This window comes from Xyrauchen texanus, chromosome 8 (genome assembly GCF_025860055.1).
Source record: "Xyrauchen texanus isolate HMW12.3.18 chromosome 8, RBS_HiC_50CHRs, whole genome shotgun sequence".
NCBI classification, from domain to species: domain Eukaryota; kingdom Metazoa; phylum Chordata; class Actinopteri; order Cypriniformes; family Catostomidae; genus Xyrauchen; species Xyrauchen texanus.
The window spans coordinates 46,636,462-46,657,650 of NC_068283.1; the positions used below are offsets into that span (position 1 = coordinate 46,636,462).

The 21,189-nt window shown below is 43.5% G+C and overlaps 1 protein-coding gene across 3 annotated transcripts in view; it reads left to right on the plus strand.

Annotated features, from left to right (window-relative positions):
* Window positions 1-6,063, plus strand: part of LOC127648310 (nuclear factor 7, ovary-like) — a 29,187-nt gene extending 23,124 nt beyond the window's left edge. Inside the window, exons 3-6 of one of the 3 annotated variants that reach the window (XM_052132966.1) lie at window positions 52-285; window positions 369-391; window positions 461-579; window positions 5,121-6,063. In XM_052132966.1, coding sequence (XP_051988926.1) covers window positions 52-285; window positions 369-391; window positions 461-579; window positions 5,121-5,731 — 987 coding nt within the window. In that variant the 3' untranslated portion in view covers window positions 5,732-6,063. The remainder of the gene's footprint in view (window positions 1-51; window positions 286-368; window positions 392-460; window positions 580-5,120) is intronic. The other 2 variants (XR_007971152.1, XM_052132965.1) reach the window with 2 other exon arrangements.
* Window positions 6,064-21,189: the final 15,126 nt, after the last annotated feature.

Here is a 21,189-nt window from a genome sequence, read left to right on the forward strand (position 1 = left end):
GTGATGTGTGTGAATGCAGAACTGATTGAAGTGAATTTGATGTCATTTCAGACTCAAGTTGAGCACACTGAGCGTCAGATTAAAGAGCAGTTTAAGAAGCTTCATGAGTTTCTCCGAGATGAAGAAGAAGCTACAATCACTTCACTGAGAGAGGAAGAGGAGCAGAAGAGTCAGATGATGAAGCAGAAGCTTGAGGAGATGAACACACACATCTCAGCTCTTTCACACACAATCAAACACATGGAGGAAATGATGAAATCCAATGACGATGTGTCATTTCTAAAGGTGAACGTCGAACTCTCATCATTGATTTCTGCTCTTATTGATCATTTGAGGAGATCATCAAGTGTTTTTTTTGTCTTTTGCAGAACTGTAATGTGACAATGGAAAGGTAAGTGTCTCCTCTCTATGGTTGTGATGTGAAATTCACTGCAGTACTGACTCCTGAATGTTCTTCCAGAGCCCAGATCTCACAGCCGGAGCCACAGATGACATCTGGAGCTCTCATTCATGTGCCACATTACTTGGGCAACCTGACATTCAGAATCTGGAAGAAGATGCAAGACATTGTCCACAAGAGTGAGTCTATAAAACCAGGTCAGGGGACACAGGGGCGGGGCTAGTGGAGGTGACACAGGGGCAGATCTAGGGGAGGGACAGGGACGATCTAGGAGGGACAGGGGATCTAGGGGAGGGGACACCTAGGGAGGGACACAGGGGGATCTAGGGGAGGGACACAGCAGGGCAGGGATCTAGGGGAGGGGACACAGGGGCGGATCTAGGGGAGGGGACACAGCAGCAGATCTAGGGGTGGGGACACAGGGGCGGATCTATGGGAGGGGACACAGAGGCAGATCTAGCGGTGGGGACACAGGGGCGGATCTAGGGGAGGGGACACAGGAGGCGGATCTAGGGGAGGGACACAGGGGCAGAGCTAGGAGAGGGGACACAGGGGTGGAGCTAGGGAAGGGGACACAGGGGCGGATCTAGGGGATGCAGTGGCATTGCTCTGAAATAAAGGATGATATTTACTGCAGTGAAGTTTGTTTTTTATTATTATTTTATATTGTCTGAAATTGTTTTGGACTGTTTTGGTCTGTGCAAGTTTCTCTTGTAAACAATGACACACTTCCTGCCTCCTCCACATGATCCCTGACCTTTCCAATGAGCCGGGGCGGTAAAGTGAGGTAGAGGGGTGAAGAATCACCTATAGAATCGCTCCCCGGGTACCGGCGGGGGAAAGATTAGTAGCTACACACACTTTGTCCCGTAACAAAACTATCCATGCATAAATCAGACCATGAAACAAATATAGTACATTCGTGAGTAGTGAAGGTACGTAATAATGATAATAAAATGATTATTTCTATTACTATTTCACCAATGAATGGACGATCATGAAAGAGCGAACACATCCCTCACTGTTACCATAGTAACGGACATAACCTCTATGCGTGATCATCGGTGCCAGGTTAAATACACGCTATAAATAACATTGTGGCATGGGGGTCGTGGTCGTGTGTCGGTCTGCGGGAGAGAGAGAGAGAGAGAGAGAGAGCAGTAAGGCTTGTCACCTGGTTTGTAATTACCTCTAACACCTGTGTATTATTATAGTGATACGGAGAGAGACATTTAAGGAACGCCAAGTGTGAGAGCGAGAGAGAGAGTGTCCAGAAAGCACGACAGACGAGAGAGTACGTCCCAAGAGTGCTCACATATATAGATATATATAGATATATAGATATCTTACTAAAAAGTAGTAGTGAATAGTTATAGATATATGATCATGGAGGAGATAGATAGTCTTCACTACAGATTAGTCAGTGAATAGCCTCACCAACATCCAGCAGACACAATACCATGCCCTCTTGTAGGTTTGCCGGGAGCAAGAACAACGCTTCCAAGCCTTGCTCCAGGCACAGGCCGAGGACCGGCAAGCGCTGCGGAGCCTGATCGCCAGGGAGGGGGCTGGTGCTGCGTCCTCCTCGGAGCCCGTCCCACCGCATGCCCTCGCGAAAATGGGGCCAAGCGATGATCCGGAGGCCTTCCTCGACCTGTTCGAGAAAACTGCTGAGGTATGGAGGTGGCCTCCCGATCAGTGGGCGGCCCGCCTATTACCCCTACTTTCCGGGGAGGCGCAGCTGGCGGCACAACAACTTCCCGCCGCCAGCCTCCTGGACTATAGCCACCTGAAGAAAGCCATCCAGCAACGGGTCGGTCGGACCCCGGAGCAGAGTCGACAGCTTTTCTGCTCATTAAGCTTCGGGAAGGACGGCCACCCGTCCGCGTTTGTGCAACAGCTCCATGACGCCTGCTGGAAATGACTGTTGGTGGGGGAAACCCGCGACGTCGTGGAAGTGGTCGACATGGTGGTACTGGAGCAGTTCGTCTCCCAACTTCCCTGAGGCATGTCGGAGTGGGTCCAGTGCCACCACACGGTGTTGTTGGATGGGGCCGTCCAACTGGCAGAGGTCTACATGGCGGCGTTCCCAGGAGGCGGCGAGGCAGTATCTTATCTCTCTCTCTCTCTCCACCCCTGTGTCTTGTGTTCCCTCCCCTTCCCCCCGTTCCCCTCACTTCCGGCTCCTCGGAGGTGGGGAGGCCCGCCCCTTCAAAGGTGGGGAGATCCGCCCCTTCAAACCCCCTGTGTCTCTCCGCTATTCCCCCCAGGTTGGCGAGCCCACCCTCACGAGATGGGAAGGAAGACCTGGGCCGGTCTGCTGGAGCTGCGGGGAAGCCGGACATAGCCAGGAGCGGTGTCCAGTGATGAAGGTTGGGACACTGGTTCAGATCCCCGACGCTCCACAGACCGCCCCCGATCGGGCAGGGATGTATCGCATACCGGTAAGGGTGAAGGGGGAAACACATCAAGCTTTGGTGGATACAGGTTGTTGTCAAAGCTCGATCCACCAACGCCTTGTGCAAGGTGGGGCATTGGATAAAAATAAGCTGGTGAGGGTGAGGTGTGTGCATGGGGACATTCACAAGTATCCAGAGGTTACCGTTGAGATACGATTTAGGGGAAAAAGGCATAGAGTCGAGACCGCGGTTAATTCCGCCTCACCCATCCACTAATCCTGGGCTGGTTTTAAAAATGTACTGAGGGTAATGTGTGTGGAAGGGTCCTGCAGGTGTGGCGTGTGATACTATGGCTGGGGAGGCGGTGCCGGGGCCGTCAACGTCGTCTCCGCGCCAAGTGGATGCAGACGAGGGAGTTCCCGTCCTCAGGGGTTTCCCTGAGGGGGATTTCCCTCTGGAGCAGTCGCGTGACTGGTCCCTCAGGCACGCCTTCGATCAAGTGAAAGTAATTGATGGTCAACAACTCCAGCCTGGTCTTGCGCTCACATACCCGTACTTTTCTATTATCAAAGAGCAGTTATATCGAGTGACACAGGACACTAAAACCAAAGAGATTACAACGCAGCTGTTAGTACCGAAGAGCCGTCGGGAAACACTCTTCCAGGCGGCTCACTATAATCTAATGGCCGACCACTTAGGTCACGAAAAGTCTTTGAACTGTATAATGGCCCGTTTCTTTTGGCTGGGCATTCACGGGGACGTTCGCAAGTGTTGTGCGGCGTGTCGGTTAGGCGAAATTTTACTCGACGCTGGACTCATCAAAGGGGTATTGGCAGATCCCTTTAACTCCAATGTCCAGAGAAAAACGCTTTTTCCACACCGTTCGGATTACACCAATTTGTGACACATCCGTTCGGTTTGTTTGGAGCCCCGGCCACGTTTCAGCGCCTTATGGACAAGATCCTCAGACCGCACACGGCATATGTCGCCACAAATCTGGATGACATTATAATTTACAGTAATGACTGGCGGCGGCATATGCAACATCTGAGGGCTGTCCTGAGAGCGCTGAGGTGGGCGGGACTCACGGCAAACCCGAAGAAGAGTGCAATTGGGTGGGTGGAAGTTAGGTATCTGGGGTTCCACTTGGGTCACGGGCAGGTGTGTCCACAGGTTGACAAAACCACAGCGATCGCAGCCTGCCAGGCACCCAAGACCAAAAAGGGGGTAAGGCAGTTTTTGGGGCTGGCTGGCTACTACCGAAGGTTTGTGCCCAGTTATTCTGATGTCACCAGCCCGCTGACTGACCTTACTAAAAAGGGGGCTCCCGATCCGGTTCAGTGGACAGAGTCGTGCCAACAGGCCTTCCTTAAGGTAAAATCTGCACTGTGTGGGGGCCGCTTTTACATGAACCTGATTTCTCTCTCCCCTTTATTTTGCAGACTGATGCATCTGACAGGGGGCTGGGCGCAGTGCTCTCGCAGGTGGTCGGAGGGGAGGAACGGCCAGTGCTTTTTATTAGTCGCAAGCTCTCCTTCAGGGAGACAAAATATAGCACCGTTGAGAAGAAGTGCCTTGCGATTAAGTGGGCGGTTCTGATGCTCCGCTACTACCTGCTGGGGTGAGCCTTCACCCTCTGTTCCGATCATGCCCCTCTGCAGTGGCTCCACCGCATGAAGGATACTAACGTCACGGATCAACCGTTGGTATCTGGCTCTCCAGCCCTTTAAATTCAAGGTGGTCCACAGACCAGGGCGCAGATGGTTGTGGATGACTTTCTCTTCAGAAATGGGGGGGGAGTGGGCAGGCCGGATGTTGCCCCGGCCTGAGTCAGCAGTATGTCCCAAGAGTGCTCACATATATATATATATGATATCTATCTATCTATCTATCTATCTATCTATCTATCTATCTATCTATCTATCTATCTATCGATCAACTGTCTATCTATCTATCTATCTATCTATCTATCTATCTATCTATCTATCTATCTATCTGTCTGTCTATCTATCAACTGTCTGTCTGTTTGTCTATCTATCTATCTATCTATCTATCTATCTATCTATCTATCGATCTATCGATCGATCGATCGATCTATATATCTTACTAAAAAGGAATAGTGAATAGTTATTGATGGTGAGACACTGAAGAAACAGCGAGACGCAGTGCAGCATGTATGAACGATCATCCAGACCCTAATCTGAACCCCTCTAAGAGCGCATGTGCCCATCATGTCACCCCTCAAACATTTCAAATTGATATTTTGTTTTTGTGTATATTCAGAATATGTCACAGTATGTAACAATTGTTTCTCTCATCAGCTCCTGTGATTCTGGATCCAAACACTGCAAATCCATTTCTGATCCTGTCTGATGATCTGACCAGTGTGAGACTCAGCAGCGAGATCAATCAACAGATTCCTGATAATCCAGATCTGATCCTGTCTGATGATCTGACCAGTGTGAGAGTCAGCAACTATCAATTGATTCCTGATAATCCAGAGAGATTTGACTATTATTACTGTGTTCTGGGTTCAGAGAGTTTTAATTCAGGAACACACTGTTGGGATGTGGAGGTTAAAGACAATGAAGAGTGGATTGTTGGAGTAACTACAGCATCAAACCAGAGGAAAGGAGATGATTTCTTTAACACTGATGTCTGGAGTGTGTGGTATAATGAGTCTGGATTATTCTCACTGTACATCAGATATCCCTCCACTGCGTTTCATGTCACACAGTATATTGAGCGTGTGAGAGTTCATCTGGATTATGACGGAGGAAAAGTGTCATTCTCTGATCCCGTAACTAACACACATCTACACACATTCACACACACATTTACACACACACTCTTGCCATTCTTCAGGAGTTATAATAATCTGAAGATTTTACCAGTTAAACTGATGGTGACAGAAAATCACAGTTCTGACTGATTGTGATTATCGATGATAAAATAAGAGAATTTAAGTGAAATCATTGTGATTGTGAAACACTATGAATTGTTGATCTTTGTAAAGGACTGATATGAGGTGATTTTAGACTTTATTCTTTTATCTGTGTGGATGCAGCATCACACAAAAGCAGAAGGTTTCAGTTACAGATGTCATTGTAGAAATACTCCATTAACAGCTGTATTATTTTCATAATGCACACATGAAGTCTTTAAGTGTCTGAATATGTTGTGAAGAGTTTACTTGTGCATTAAACACATGTTTAAGTGTCATTTAAAACTCTCCAGAGAAATATTTCAGTAACTTACACTTAAACACGTCCACTGAACTTCTGTGTCTGTGATATCTTCTCAGTGAAGTGAAATAATTCAACACAAACATTCAAGAATATATACAGTAGAAAATGAGTATTAAAGAGGGTTTCATCAATAACAACATTGACAGAAATCACATGAAAATGTCACAAGAGTTTATTCATCATTAATCATCTGTATTTGATTCACTGATAATAATTATAATCTTATCAGAACTTGTTCTTTCAGTTTCTGTGATTCTGGAGCACATCACTGCAGTTTTCTTCTTTACATTATTTCATGTCTTATGAATGTATATTCTGATATATAATAACCAATATTCATAATTATTTAGGCATTACAAGATTCATGGAATTCAACTTTTTATCATAATTTAATCCAAAATGAAACCAAGTGATCAAATATGAATCATCAAACAATCAATTAAACCACCAGAGGCTCCATCACCTGGGGATTGACTTTAACTCTCTGGACTCCATGTCCCATAATCCCCTTACCTGTCATTGATTACCTGTTCACCTGCGTCCAATCCTGTCAGCTATTTAATTCTCACACTCATTCTCTGACATTGTGAAGTCTTGTTTTGCCCTGGCTGACATTACTGAGTGTTCCCTGTTTTCTTTGCATTTCCTGTGTTTGATCCTGGACTATTTACCCGGTTTTGACCCGTTGCTGCCTGCCCCGATCGCTTGCCTGTTTATTGAATACCTGCCTCTGATATTACTGCTGCTGGTGATTTACCCCTGCCTGTCTGTATTACTTCATTTATGTTATTAAAATCTGCACTTGGATCTCAACCCTGTTGACTCATCATTACAGTCACATCTTTTCTGCTCTTCTACCGAACTAGAAACACAAGTTTGGGCTGTTTCTATGAAAGATGCTTAAACAATGGCGTAAGAAAGAAGTTCTGCACATAAAAGCATTTTATGGGTGAAAACCTGAAAACTGTTTTAGATAAAAACATGTACATGACTGTAAAAGATGTCTAATTTTGACGGTAATATACTGTAAAAATGCTATGATGCAAACTCATTAAATTGTTTACGGGAAGTTTCCTTAAAATATACTGTAAAACTGATAATATATTAAACAAAACAATACATGTAATTTCAGGGTAAAAATGATGTAAAAAATTTTAAATGGTAAAAAAACATTTTATCAAAAGTGCATCTTTACGGTGTAAATTATTTGTTTAATAAAGTAGGCTACTATATTTAATTTAACCACCTCTGGCTTAAATGAATGGGTGCCTTCGCAATTCATATCGATGGCAGTCGGGCACCTCTCGGGGCAGTGCTGTCCCTCATTCAATTTGTCGCACTGTGTTCTTTTAATGGGGGAGTGGGATGCAATGCCCCCCAAAGAAAACTGTGCCACCCTGGTTGTCCACAGACCTACTATCATCCCTCTGACCAACTATTTTGCCCAAATTGACCAGTGAGATCCCCTGCCCACCCAGAGGGGGCGGAGTGGTCCACAGACCCACTATCTGCCCCCTAACCAACAATTTTTCCCAAATTGACCAATGAGACCCCCAGACCACCCTGAGGGGCGGGGCTGTCCACAGACCCACTATCTGCCCCCTAACCAACTCTTTTCCCCAAAGTTGACCAAAGAGACCCCCGGACCACCCAAAGGCTGCGGGGCTGTCCACAGACACACTATCTGACCCTAAACCAACTATTTTGCCCACTTTCACCTGAAAGACCTAGGTGTGTAACCAACAAACCGACTATCTGCCCATTTCCAATTGATTATATAGCTGTATGTCCACCAACAGACTAACTGCCCTTTTCCAATTGATTGTAAAGCTGTGTGTCCACCAACAGACTAACTGCCCATTAGCAATTGATTTTATTTGTGTATTTCCCCTGTGTCCACCAACACATGGGCAGTGGAATTGTTATGTTTTGAATGGTGCACTTTGTCCAGGGGGAGTCCTACAGTCACCTAAATGTGATTTTATATTATATGTCATAAATTTGATCCTGGAGTTATAAAAATGATGTCCACCAATCAATTATTTTTGGCCCATTACATTGACTGGAAGTGGGACTACCCACAAGCAATTTATTTGCATTGGCTGAAATCATCACTTGGTGGACATCATTTTTATAACTCCAGGATCAAATTTATGACTTAAAATCACACTTAGGTGACTCAGTGAAGCCCCCTGATCAACCTAAGCCCTTCAAAACATACAAATTCCTCTGACCACGAAACCTTTATTTCTGTGAATGGGACAAATTGTACGTGTGATGTCCAGATCTCAGCTCTGGACAGACTTAGGAAGCTGAAACCTGTATTTCTGTTCTTCTCTCATCCTCCTCTTTCTATGGTATAAATTTCAAGAAGATCTGAGGAAATAATTTGGCGCAAAATGTAAGTATTTTTGCACAAAATTTTGACATCCTCAGATCTTCTTGAAACTCACAACATAGAAAGAGGAGGCTGAGATTAGAAAAGAAACACAAGTTGGTCAGGGGGGCTCACTGGACAATTTGGGCAAAATAGTTGGTCAGGGGGCAGATAGTGGGTCTGTGGACAGCGTACAATGGCAGATGAAATTAATGGGTAAATTTCCACAAACCCTCTAAGTTCTCTTACCAGGTTTGAAATATGAGTAGCATTAATTTTCATGTGTTCAGATAAGTCATATCCGAAATATGAACAAACCATTTAAACAGATCAACATATTGCCACCAGAAATGTCCTCACAGTGTTTACTTGTAATATATCTGTGTGCCAAATCCAGTGTCACGATATCAAAGAACTAATGACTCGTATGTGACTTATTCACCATTTGTCATCAAGGACAATGAGAACCACTTATTCAAGAACTCATGCTTTCAAAAAGATGTTTAAATACACAGAACCTGTAAAGATGAGCTTAGGAAGAGATGAAACAAGGTCAGAGATGTTTGCCTATTATGTTCCTTTGAAAGAGACTCTGAAATGTCTCTTACAGTCTGACCTATGGCAGAATTTGTCATGTGCAGATGTACTTTATGATGTCACTGATGGTCACGTATATAAAAACCCAACATGTCTTATGTCTTAACTAATTTAGTACCCATATGCATTTGAGGGGGTGATTAGCCTCAGCAAAATACAGTTACAAAGTACTAGCTGTGTATCTTTCACTGGCTAATTTACCACCTCATATAAGATCAAATACAGATCACATGTCACTTGTAATGTTGTGTCGAGAAATAGATTTCAAACACTTTGGCCAAGACAAACATTTCTCAGAGCGAATTGCAGACTTGGAAGAAAATGGAGTTAAAGGAACAGTTTTGTGTATTGGAGGTGACAATTTGGGGTCCCACAGTATTGGTGGATTCACCAAGAATTTCTGAGTGTTTCTGAATATTTCTGCAGGTATTGCCGAATAACAAGAAGGGATTTTCAGGTGGCTCCAAATGCAAGTGGTCCCGAAAGCACTGCTGCAAGTTACAATTCTGCAGTACACGTTTTACAGTAAGAGGAACGACAAAACGTTGAAGGTATAACAATTAATTCAGTTTTTAATTCCTTGAATTACTTCAATGTTTGCTTGCCTGGTCTACCATCTTGTTTAGGCCATGACATTTTTTAGGGTATCCTTTCCTGTGATTTGTCCCTTTACCTGAAGTACTTCATTAAGCAGAAGAAATGGTTCACCTATTCAATTCTGAATAGATGCATTAAGCGATTAAAATGCAGTGCCTCTGATGCCTTGAGTAAGCCATGTGAGGTCAGCTCCAATAGGGTTAAGCTTTCTGGACAGGCAATTCAGAACTGGAATTCTCCCTGTGATTGTGTGTGACAATGTGAAGGATCCACTGGAAGATATTTGGCAGTTGACCCTGCAGCTGAAAGACATTGTTGAGATGATTTGTGCACAGAAAGTTTCATTACCACAGGTATCTTATCTTGATGTGCTCATCTATGAATACCTTGCTAGTAGAATATCTCTATTTCCCAGACATAGTCTAAAACCCAAACACCATTACTTGTGACATTACATTACCCTGCACTGACATTAAAGTTTGCCCTCTGATCAGATTGTGGACAATGTGCTTTGAAAGTAAGCACAGTTACTTTAAAAGATGTGCTAGGAACTTAAAACCTTTCAAAAACCTCTGCCTCACTCTCTCTGAAAGACATCAAATGTTCCAGACTTATCTGTCAGAAGGGTCAATGCGCCATCTAACTTTACAAGTTAAAGATAGCACAGCATTTTACCCAGAGAGCTATATGGTGATTCTGCCAAAAAATAAAGTGAGGCAGTTTGGTTTCACAGAGAACAATACCAAAGTCTCGGCAGAAGTAATGTACAGAGGTATGTTATACAAAAAAGCCCAGTTCCTTGTGACAGATAATGTAGTCTCAATGGAGTTTGGAGAACTTACACTATTCTGATAACAGATGAAGTTGTTCATTTTCTGCTGAGAACATTTGGAGCGGAGTTCATTCCTGAGTACCATGTGCATGAATTGAAAAACACGAGTGAAATAATGCAATGTGTGAACATCAGTGACCTGGCAGATTTCTATCCTTTACCATAATATATGATAAATGAGAAACTGGTGATTCAATAGAAGCATACTGTGTTGTCACACTGAATGAGACTGAGGACCAGGACCTGTTTTTCATACAAGTGGTTTAGTCATTTTTCTTGTTGTTATGGTTCAGGGCTGAACACTCCAAATATTAGCAGTGCTGTTGCTGCTTCATTACCAGACCTCCCAGTTAAAACTAAAACATCTCTTGGAGTGGAAACACCAGAAGATTTCAGATTTCTTGAGGAATCAGATCTGGTTGCTCAGTCTGTCCATCTCCAGCATCAGTCTGCCCATCTCTAGCATCAGTCTGATCATCTCCAGCATCAGTCTGTCCATCTCCGGCATCAGTCTGTCCATCTCCAGCATCAGTCTGCCCATCTCTAGCATCAGTCTGATCATCTCCAGCATCAGTCTGTCCATCTCCGGCATCAGTCTGTCCATCTCCAGCATCAGTCTGTCCATCTCCAGCATCAGTCTGTCCATCAGTCTGTCTATATCCAGCATCTGTCCATCTCTAGCATCAGTCGGTCCATCTCCAGCATCAGTCTGTCCATATCTAGCATCAGTCGGTCCATCTCCAGCATCAGTCTGTCCATCAGTCTGTCTATCTCCAGCATCAGTCTGCCAATCTCTAGCATCAGTCTGTCCATCTCCAGCATCAGTCTGTCCATCTCCAGCATCAGTCTGTCCATCTCCAGCATCAGTCTGTCCATCAGTCTGTCTATCTCCAGCATCAGTCTTCCGATCTCTAGCATCAGTCTGTCCATCTCCAGCATCAGTCTGCCGATCTCTAGCATCAGTCTGTCCATCTCCAGCATCAGTCTGTCCATCTCCAGCATCAGTCTGTCCATCAGTCTGTCCATCTCTAGCATCAGTCTGTCCATCTCCAGCATCAGTCTGTCCATCAGTCTGTCTATCTCCAGCATCAGTCTGCCCATCTCTAGCATCAGTCTGTCCATCTCCAGTATCAGTCTCTCCATCTCCAGCATCCGTCTGTCCATCTCCAGTATCAGTCTCTCCATCTCCAGCATCAGTCTGTCCATCAGTCTGTCTATCTCCAGCATCAGTCTGCCCATCTCCACCATCGGTCTGTCCATCTCCAGTATCAGTCTCTCCATCTCAGCATCCATCTGTCCATCTCCAGTATCAGTCTCTCCATCTCCAGCATCAGTATGTCCATCTACAGCATCAGTCTGTCAATCTCCAGCATCAGTCTGTCCATCTCCGGCATCAGTCTGTCCATCTCCAGCATCAGTCTGTCCATCAGTCTGTCTATCTCAAGCACCAGTCTGCCCATCTCTGGCATCAGTCTGTCCATCTCCAGCATCAGTCTGTCCATCAGTCTGCCCATCTCTAGCATCAGTCGGTCCATCTCCAGCATCAGTCTGTCCATATCTAGCATCAGTCTGCCCATCTCCAGCATCAGTCTGTCCATCAGTCTGTCTATCTCCAGCATCAGTCTGCCGATCTCTAGCATCAGTCTGTCCATCTCCAGCATCAGTCTGCCGATCTCTAGTATCAGTCTGTCCATCTCCAGCATCAGTCTGTCCATCTCCAGCATCAGTCTGTCCATCAGTCTGTCTATCTCCAGCATCAGTCTGCCCATCTCTAGCATCAGTCTGTCCATCTCCAGTATCAGTCTCTCCATCTCCAGCATCCGTCTGTCCATCTCCAGTATCAGTCTCTCCATCTCCAGCATCAGTCTGTCCATCAGTCTGTCTATCTCCAGCATCAGTCTGCCCATCTCCACCATCGGTCTGTCCATCTCCAGTATCAGTCTCTCCATCTCAGCATCCGTCTGTCCATCTCCAGTATCAGTCTCTCCAACTCCAGCATCAGTATGTCCATCTACAGCATCAGTCTGTCAATCTCCAGCATCAGTCTGTCCATCTCCGGCATCAGTCTGTCCATCTCCAGCATCAGTCTGTCCATCAGTCTGTCTATCTCAAGCACCAGTCTGCCCATCTCTGGCATCAGTCTGTCCATCTCCAGCATCAGTCTGTCCATCTCCAGCATCAGTCTGTCCATCAGTCTGTCCATCTCTAGCATCAGTCTGTCCATCTCCAGCATCAGTCTGTCCATCAGTCTGTCTATCTCCAGCATCAGTCTGCCCATCTCTAGCATCAGTCTGTCCATCTCCAGTATCAGTCACTCCATCTCCAGCATCCGTCTGTCCATCTCCAGTATCAGTCTCTCCATCTCCAGCATCAGTCTGTCCATCAGTCTGTCTATCTCCAGCATCAGTCTGCCCATCTCCACCATCGGTCTGTCCATCTCCAGTATCAGTCTCTCCATCTCAGCATCCGTCTGTCCATCTCCAGTATCAGTCTGCCCATCTCTAGCATCAGTCTGTCCATCTCCAGCATCCGTCTGTCTATATCCAGCATCAGTCCATCTTTGGCATCAGTCCATCTCTGGCATTAGTCTGTCCATCACCGGTATCAGTCTGTCCATCTCCAGCATCAGTCTGCCCATCTCTAGCATCAGTCTGTACAGCTCCAGCATCAGTCTGTCCATCTCCAGCATCAGTCTGTCCATCAGTCTGTCTATATCCAACATCAGTCCATCTCTGGCATCAGTCTGTCCATCTCCAGTATCAGTCTCTCCATCTCAGCATCCGTCTGTCCATCTCCAGTATCAGTCTCTCCATCTCCAGCATCAGTATGTACATCTCCAGCATCAGTCTGCCCATCTCTAGCATCAGTTTGTCCATCAGCCTGTCCATCTCTAGCATCAGTCTGTCCATCAGTCTGTCCATCTCCAGCATCAGTCTGTCCATCAGTCTGTCTATCTCCAGCATCAGTCTGTCCATCAGTCTGTCTATATCCAGCATCAGTCTGTCCATCTCCAGCATCAATCTGTCCATCTCCGGCATCAGTCTGTCCATCTCCAGCATCAGTCTGTCCATCTCCAGTATCAGTCTGTTCATCTCCAGCATCAGTCTGTCCATCAGTCTGTCCATCTCCAGCATCAGTCTGTCCATCTCCAGTATCAGTCTGTTCATCTCCAGTATCAGTCTGTCCTTCTCCAGTATTAGTCTGTTCGTCTCCAGTATCAGTCTCTCGAACTCCAGCATCAGTCTGTCCATCTCCAGCATCAGTCTCTCCATCTCCAGCATCAGTCTGTCCATATCCAGTATCAGTCTGTTCATCTCAAGCATCAGACGCATTTCCCTCACCTCCGGTCCCAGGACTGCTCAGCCCCGGCAGGCCAGCGCTGTCTCTAGGACTTCTTCCTCAGTCTCTAACTCGCCCCCTGCCAGTTGCACGGAGCAAGATAAGTGCCTTGAGTCTTTTCTCAGCACCCAAGCCTCGGGACGCTCTTCTGCCTCCCTAATTACCTGCTCCACCCGCCCGGTACATCAAAAGCGATCGTCCCATTAGTGCCCCTCGTGCGGAGTTTGGATGTGTGGCTTTCACTTCCCGCTTCTTCATGAAGATCGCAGAGGCAGCTCTTGCCCCGCTAATGGAAGCATTTCCCCCAGTGAGCCTTCTTGCACCGGTGCTGTGCAAGATCAGGGAGGACGAGGAACAGGTCATCCTGGTGGCCCCTTACTGGCCCACCCGGGCCTGGTGCTTGTAGAGTCCCTCCTCATTAGGTTGGACCTACCACCGCGCCAATTCCCACATACGGCTTCACAACCCTCGTGGTGTATTTGCCACATGTTACCTCCCCCTAGACTGGGCAGGATGTGGCCTCCGCAGGGTCTTTTCCCCCTGAAAGAATAGGACTGGGAAGGACCGCCTTCCTCGATGCATTTCATAGTGTTAAGATAGCCCAAGCCACTTCACGTCCTATGTGAGAGACATAGTGAGAGAAAAGGCGCGGCTGCTGGGCTTGCTCCCATGCTAGTCATGTAGCACCTGTTCCCCCCTCAGGGGTGCGGAGAACCTAAGGTCTGTATGTGACACCTCTTTGGGGGCGTTGGGGAGGGCTACATGCAGCCGACACAGTTGCCTCTAGCATGCAGTAGCCTGCTTGCACCTGTCTCGGCAGTTCACGTAACACAGTCGGTGTGTGGCGTTTTTATATGGGACCCCTTGTGTCACTTAATTCGACACAACATCAAGTGAGTGACAGAAGGGGAGCATCGTGTTACTGTTGTAACTGGAGACGTTGTGTCTCTCCTGCCACAGCACTAGACCTACCACTGTAAACGGCCGTACCTTATTTTCAACTCCTCAGTGCACAATCCTGACTGGCACTCACTACCCCTCTTCCCTTTATACCCGTATGTCCAGAGTGGGGCATGCAAATTCTGTCTGCCAACTTGAAATTGGCCTTTTCTCAGGTTCAGAGTTTCGTTTGGCGTCCCAGGAAGACCCCTTGTGTCACTTCATTCGACACATGTCTCGTTCCTTCCCTCGAGGAACAGAGGTTACAACAGTAACCACAATGTTTTCCTCGATCACTTCAGTGTGCTTAATCCTCCGTAAGTGTGATGTATGTAATATATACGTACATCAACATTTAAATTGATATCAGATTTCAGATATGTGCCTTTGGATAGTTCCATCATGCCTTACTCAGAATCGTGCCTATCCAGTCTGACAGTGATACTGTCTCCTTAAGATGAATGGATTATGCTGTATCCTTCCTCAATTTGTAAGTCACTTTGGATGAAAGAAATCTGCTAAATGAATAAATGTAAATGTAGATTTGTGTGGTACAGTGAAACCCAGCACATCAACAACTCAGACAGTATATCTAATATAAATGCACAGTTTGTTGAAAAAGTTTGTTGAAAAATATTGTTTCTACTTACACAGACGTGCCAACATTGCCAGTTATAGTTTGACCTCATCTGAATATACCACAGTTTTTATGACTCATTTTACTACAGCATAATTTGTGTAATTCTACAGGTACTTGACCACATCATAGATTTATGATGAATAAAATATTTGAATAAAATTATATTGGAATTATTTATTTAATTGTGTAACTCATCAGGACACAAGAAAAGGATATCAAATGATTTTTCAGTTTTAATTGCTTGATAATAATTGCATTTCTACAAATCTATCAAAATGCCTGTGAGTTCAAACTAAATGAAAAACAAACTACACAGTTTTATTTAGTTAATTCTAGATATGTGAAACACAGGTCAAGCCAAACATTGGCTAGACTGTTAAGAAAAATGGAAACGCTTTTCAATAAGTTTGGATGTTACTTCTAGTTAACAAATTTACTTAGCATGTATTAACAGTGAACAGTACGGCATTTTTTTAATTGATTAATGAATAATTGTGTTTTTATTAACTAACATTAACAAAGATTTAAAATGTATGTATATGTTATATATACATATATACAGTGGATATAAAAAGTCTACACAACCATGTTAAATGGCAGGTTTTTGTGATGTAAAAGAATGAGACAAAGATAAATCATGTCAGAACTTTTTCCACTTTTAATTTCACCTATAAGGTGAACAATTCAAAGTGAAAATTAAAACCTTACAATAACCCTGTTGCATAAGTGTGCACACCCTCTTATAACTGGGGATGTGGCTGTGTTCAGAATCAACCAATCACATTCAAATTCATGTTGAATAGAAGTCATTACACACCTGCCATCATTTAAAGTGACTCTGATTAATCACAAATAAAGTTCAGCTGTTCTAGTAGAATTTTCCTGACATTTTCTTAGTTGCATCTCAGAGCAAAAGCCATGGTCCGCAGAGAGCTTCCAAAGCATCAGAGGGATCTCATTGTTGAAAGATATCAGTCAGGAGAAGGGTACAAAAGAATTTCCAAAGCATTAGATATACCATGGAACACAGTGAAGACAGTCATCATCAAGTGGAGAAAATCTGGCACAACAGAGACATTCCCAAGAAATGGACATCCCTCCAAAATTGATGAAAAGACGAGAAGAAAACTGGTCAGGGAGGCTTCCAAGAGGCCTACAGCAACATTAAAGGAACTGCAGGAATTTCTGGCAAGTACTGGCTGTGTGCTACATGTGACAACTATCTCCCGTATTCTTCATATGAATGGGGTAGGGTGGCAAGACGGAAGCCTTTTCTTACAAAGAAAAACATCCAAGCCCGGCTGAAGTTTGCAAAAACAAACATCAAACAAAAAACTAACGTCTCCCAAAAGCATGAGGGAAAATGTGTTATGGTCTGATGAAACCAAGGTTGAACTTTTTGGCCATAATTCCAAAAGGTATGTTTGGCAAAAAAACAACACTGCACATCACCCAAAGGACACCATACCCACAGTGAAGCATGGTGGAGGCAGCATCATGCTTCGGGGCTGTTTTTCTTCAACTGGAACTGGGGCCACAGTCAGAGTGGAGGGAATTATGAACAGTTCCAAATACCAGGCAATTTTGGCACAAAATCTTCAGGCATCCATTAGAAAGCTGAAGATGAAGAAGAAGTTCACCTTTCAGCACGACAACGACCAAAAGCACACATCCAAATCCACAAAAGCATGGCTTCACCAGAAGAAGATTAACGTTTTGGAATGGCCCAGCCAGAGCCCAGACCTGAATCCAATTGAACATCTTTGGGTGATCTGAAGAGGGCTGTGCACAGGAGATGTCCTCGCAATCTGACAGATTTGGAGCACTTTTGTAAAGAAGAGTGGACAAATATTGCCACGTCAAGATGTGCCATGCTAATAGACTCCTACCCAAAAAGACTGAGTACTGTAATAAAATCAAAAGGTGCTTCAACAAAGTATTAGTTTAAGGGTGTGCACGCTTATGAAACCAGGTTATTGGGAGTTTTTTTTTTCAGTTTGTTTTTAAATTGAATTGTTTACATTATAGGTCACATTAAAGGTGGAAAAAGTTCTGACATGATTTATCTTTGTCTCAGTCTTTTACATTACAAGACCCTGCCATTATAACAGGGGTGTGTAGACTTTTTATATCCATCCATGTATATCTGAAACATGTCACAAAAATGAACTGAAACTCACGAATACTTATCACACAAAATGGTCTGCACTTATATAGCGCTTTTTTCTAACCTCAGAGGTTACCAAAGCGCTTACCAAAGCGCCTCAGAGGTTATCAAAGCGCTCTACACAAAACATGAAACATATGTCTAAAGAAAGCTTAAAATGTCTACTTTTAAATAAAACAATTCAAATTTAAAATAAATATTCTCATGCAATTTAAAATGTATGAAACAAAGCGATGTTAGTTGACATGCTAATTTATATAAACATGTACATATTTTACTAGTGGGACTGTTTCCAGACTTGCCAGACAGCATTCAGAGTATTGAAATATGTCCTAATAGGCAAGTTTTAGTTACATTTAAATGTTGTTTTGGCTAAAGCAGGTATTTAAATTGTATGCTGTATAATATAAATATGATATGGAATATGATATAAAAATTATATGAATGTTTAGAATAAATTGTATCTAGTGTTTATGCTGCCTCTTTATCATCAATGCTTGTGCTTGCAAATATGTGTTCAGGTTAAATGAGTAAAATACACTTTAAATATGCCCATATTAGAAAATCAGCATCTTATAATGATTTCTGAAGGATCATGTGACACTGAAGACTGCAGTAATGATGATGAATTCAGCCTTGATCACGAATTACATTTTACAATATATTCAAATAGAAAACTTCTTTTAAACTGTAAAATGAGTTCACACAATGTTTTTACTGTATTTTGGATCAAGTAAATCCAGTCTCTGTGAGCAGAAGAGACTTCGTTTAAATGGTAGTGTAGGTCTAAAATTAAGTAAAGTCTTTATGTTAAGAAAATGTATAGTCAGATTACTTCTTTTAACTTAAAACTTGATTTTGATCATTAAGTCTCCACATTCATACTCTTTCTGTCACATTCCTCATTGATGGGCCCAGGGGAGGGGTCTTTTGTCTCCTCAGGTGTGAATTAAAATCAATATTTATGATAGTTCATGCCTCCTCGCATATGACCTTTCAACACTAAAAGTGTCTTACAAAAGTTAAAGTACTATATTGTTTTGTATGAATGATTGATCAGGATGGTTTTCACATCATTGTGTAGCAAAAACTCAAGGCTACTAGATCCAGTTCTCAAAAGTCTTGTGGACAAATGGTTAGTATGTGTTATATGGCCTTATTTCAATGACTTAATTTTAGTTTTTTCAAAAACCACGCATAAACGTTATTTTCTCAAAAATACAAACATGTACAAACCTGTACACACCTGTTGCTCACATATTATTGTAGCCCAGTTTGTGCTGAATACAGTGTTATCAGACTTTAGCCATTAATATGTTTTTAAGAAACTGAAAAAAGCACAAATGTCAAGGCATGTCAAAACTTCTCCAGGGCCCAAAACACCCTCAGACCCCAGAGGGTTAATTGTAGTGCTCCTTCCATCCATTTTTTGTATGTATATTTTCCTTCTTCTCCTCAGGAGCACTATTAATGTATTTTGGGACAGGACCACAAACCACCTCCACCGATGAAACTGCTAGTGAATGGCCCTTACTACAGTTCTGGTAACTTATTGCTAAAATTCTCTCTCTGAAATGAGAGCTTTTTTATTTAGAAAATATATAATTTATCTTCTTTGTGGCTGGTTCAGAAACCTGTATGTCCCCATACACTATTTTTGTTTAGGGCCCCCAAAACCCTGTTTTGTAAATGTGGCTTCAGTATTGAACAGTGCTTGTTAGCAATTTAAAAAAAACTGTATTGTATTGTTGGCAATTATCATGTCAACAATGGCAATTTACTGCACATCTGAAAAGATTCTGCCTCTCCCTCCTCTCGGAGGCAACCTTTGGATCCTAAAACACAAACATTACTGTATTGTAATAGGTTTGAAAATATCAGTACATGTCAAAATGTAGACATATTGGATTGTACTGTAATATGTAGTTCAGTTATCATCAAAGGGTGCTCATGATACCTGTTGTTTTGCCGGAAAATTCTTACTATTGATGCAACTGTTGAACGGTGCAGATTTGGTTGCACCCTTAGACCAGCATTTCTCAAAGAGAGACCATGCTTTACAACATGCTCAATAACTGTATATATCCCTACCTTGCACATACATTACCACTTGTGCATGCACATACGCCATTCAGTTACCTGTCCTATTAGTTGTATATCTATTTATACTCTTAACTTGTTTTATATTCTGTGACTCACTGTAATGTTCAGTGTGCACTTGCTTCTCCTATCACACAAAGCCATTCCTTGTGTACACGAGCACACTTATAAAGCTCATTCTGACATAACTTCAGTGGCATTGAAATGACACGGGGAAACTTTGTGCTTTAAGAATAATGTGTTGTGATATAAGACGTATCTGACAGAGAAGCAGGGTTAGTTTGCTTGAGCAGAGATTTAATGAGCAACTCTCTTCTGTGAAAGATACAAATACAGAATCAGTTATCAAATTATCAAAAACAAACCAGGCAATTCAAATGATCCAGTACAGATAAAACTAGTGATAAACAATCCCAGAGACCGTGATCTTTCTCTCTGAATCACGAGTCATGTACACTAATCCACACAGTGTTACATTTTCCCAATTTCATCTGGCTTGTTTGCATCTGGATATCTTGATTTAAAGGAAATAAAATTCAAGTAAGTTCTCCACACTCCCGCAGGTTCTTCGTCATGAAGCCCCACCAGCCTGAGAGAGGACGAGAGAAGATTAGACAGTCAGTAACTAAAACGACAGCATGACAATGATTCTCAACTAGTGGGTCAAAATCCAAAAATGGTTTGCAGGTCTGATACAGTCATCCTCAAAACCATCAACAAAACTACTCTGTACCCGAGGAACTTTTTGTTGTCAGTTTTCTTCCAAATGTTCTCCAGGAGTTGCACAGTGGCATCAATAGCAAGATTTGAAGCTGTGTTATGAAGATCACCATGACCGTTGTTGTGTTCTTTGTAATCCTTATTTATACCATCCCAGCTTTTCCCAAGGCCAGTTGTAGAGTCTAGAATTCCTCCATGACTGCACTTTCCTATCAAGAAATGACAGTGGGTATGATTATTTTACTGTGTTTGAAAGCAAGAACAGCGCCAATCCTCATCTTGTGCGGTCTGCTGTGGGTAAGTGTGGTTTGTTCACTGGATAAGCTTTGCATTGCCCATATAGCTGGAGTTTCACTTACTGCCCCCTGGAGAAAACAGGTGGTACTACAAGCTTGAATTGCTCAGATGGAAGGAATCTTCCTTAATACAGTCCACAGACACGTTTAATTGCATTTTTTTAATTAATAATAAAAATGAATAATCAATTAATACATGGTGGCTCAGCGGTTAAGGCTCTGGGTTACTGACCGAAAGGTTGGGGGTTCAAGCCCCAGCACTGCCAAGATACCACTGTTGGGCCCTTGAGCAAGGCCCTTGACCCTATCTGCTCCAGGGGCGCTGTTTAATGGCTGACCATGTGCTATGACCCCAGCTTAGTTGGGATATGTGAAAACAACTGCATTTCATTGGCTCTGCACAATGACAATAAAGTTGAATCTTAATATTTGTAATTAATATTACATTAACTTAAGAAATAAAGTGGTTGGAGTCACTGCACGATACTGGATGTCTGTCAAGTTGACACGTGTCATATAGCATTGGTAGTTTACAGTG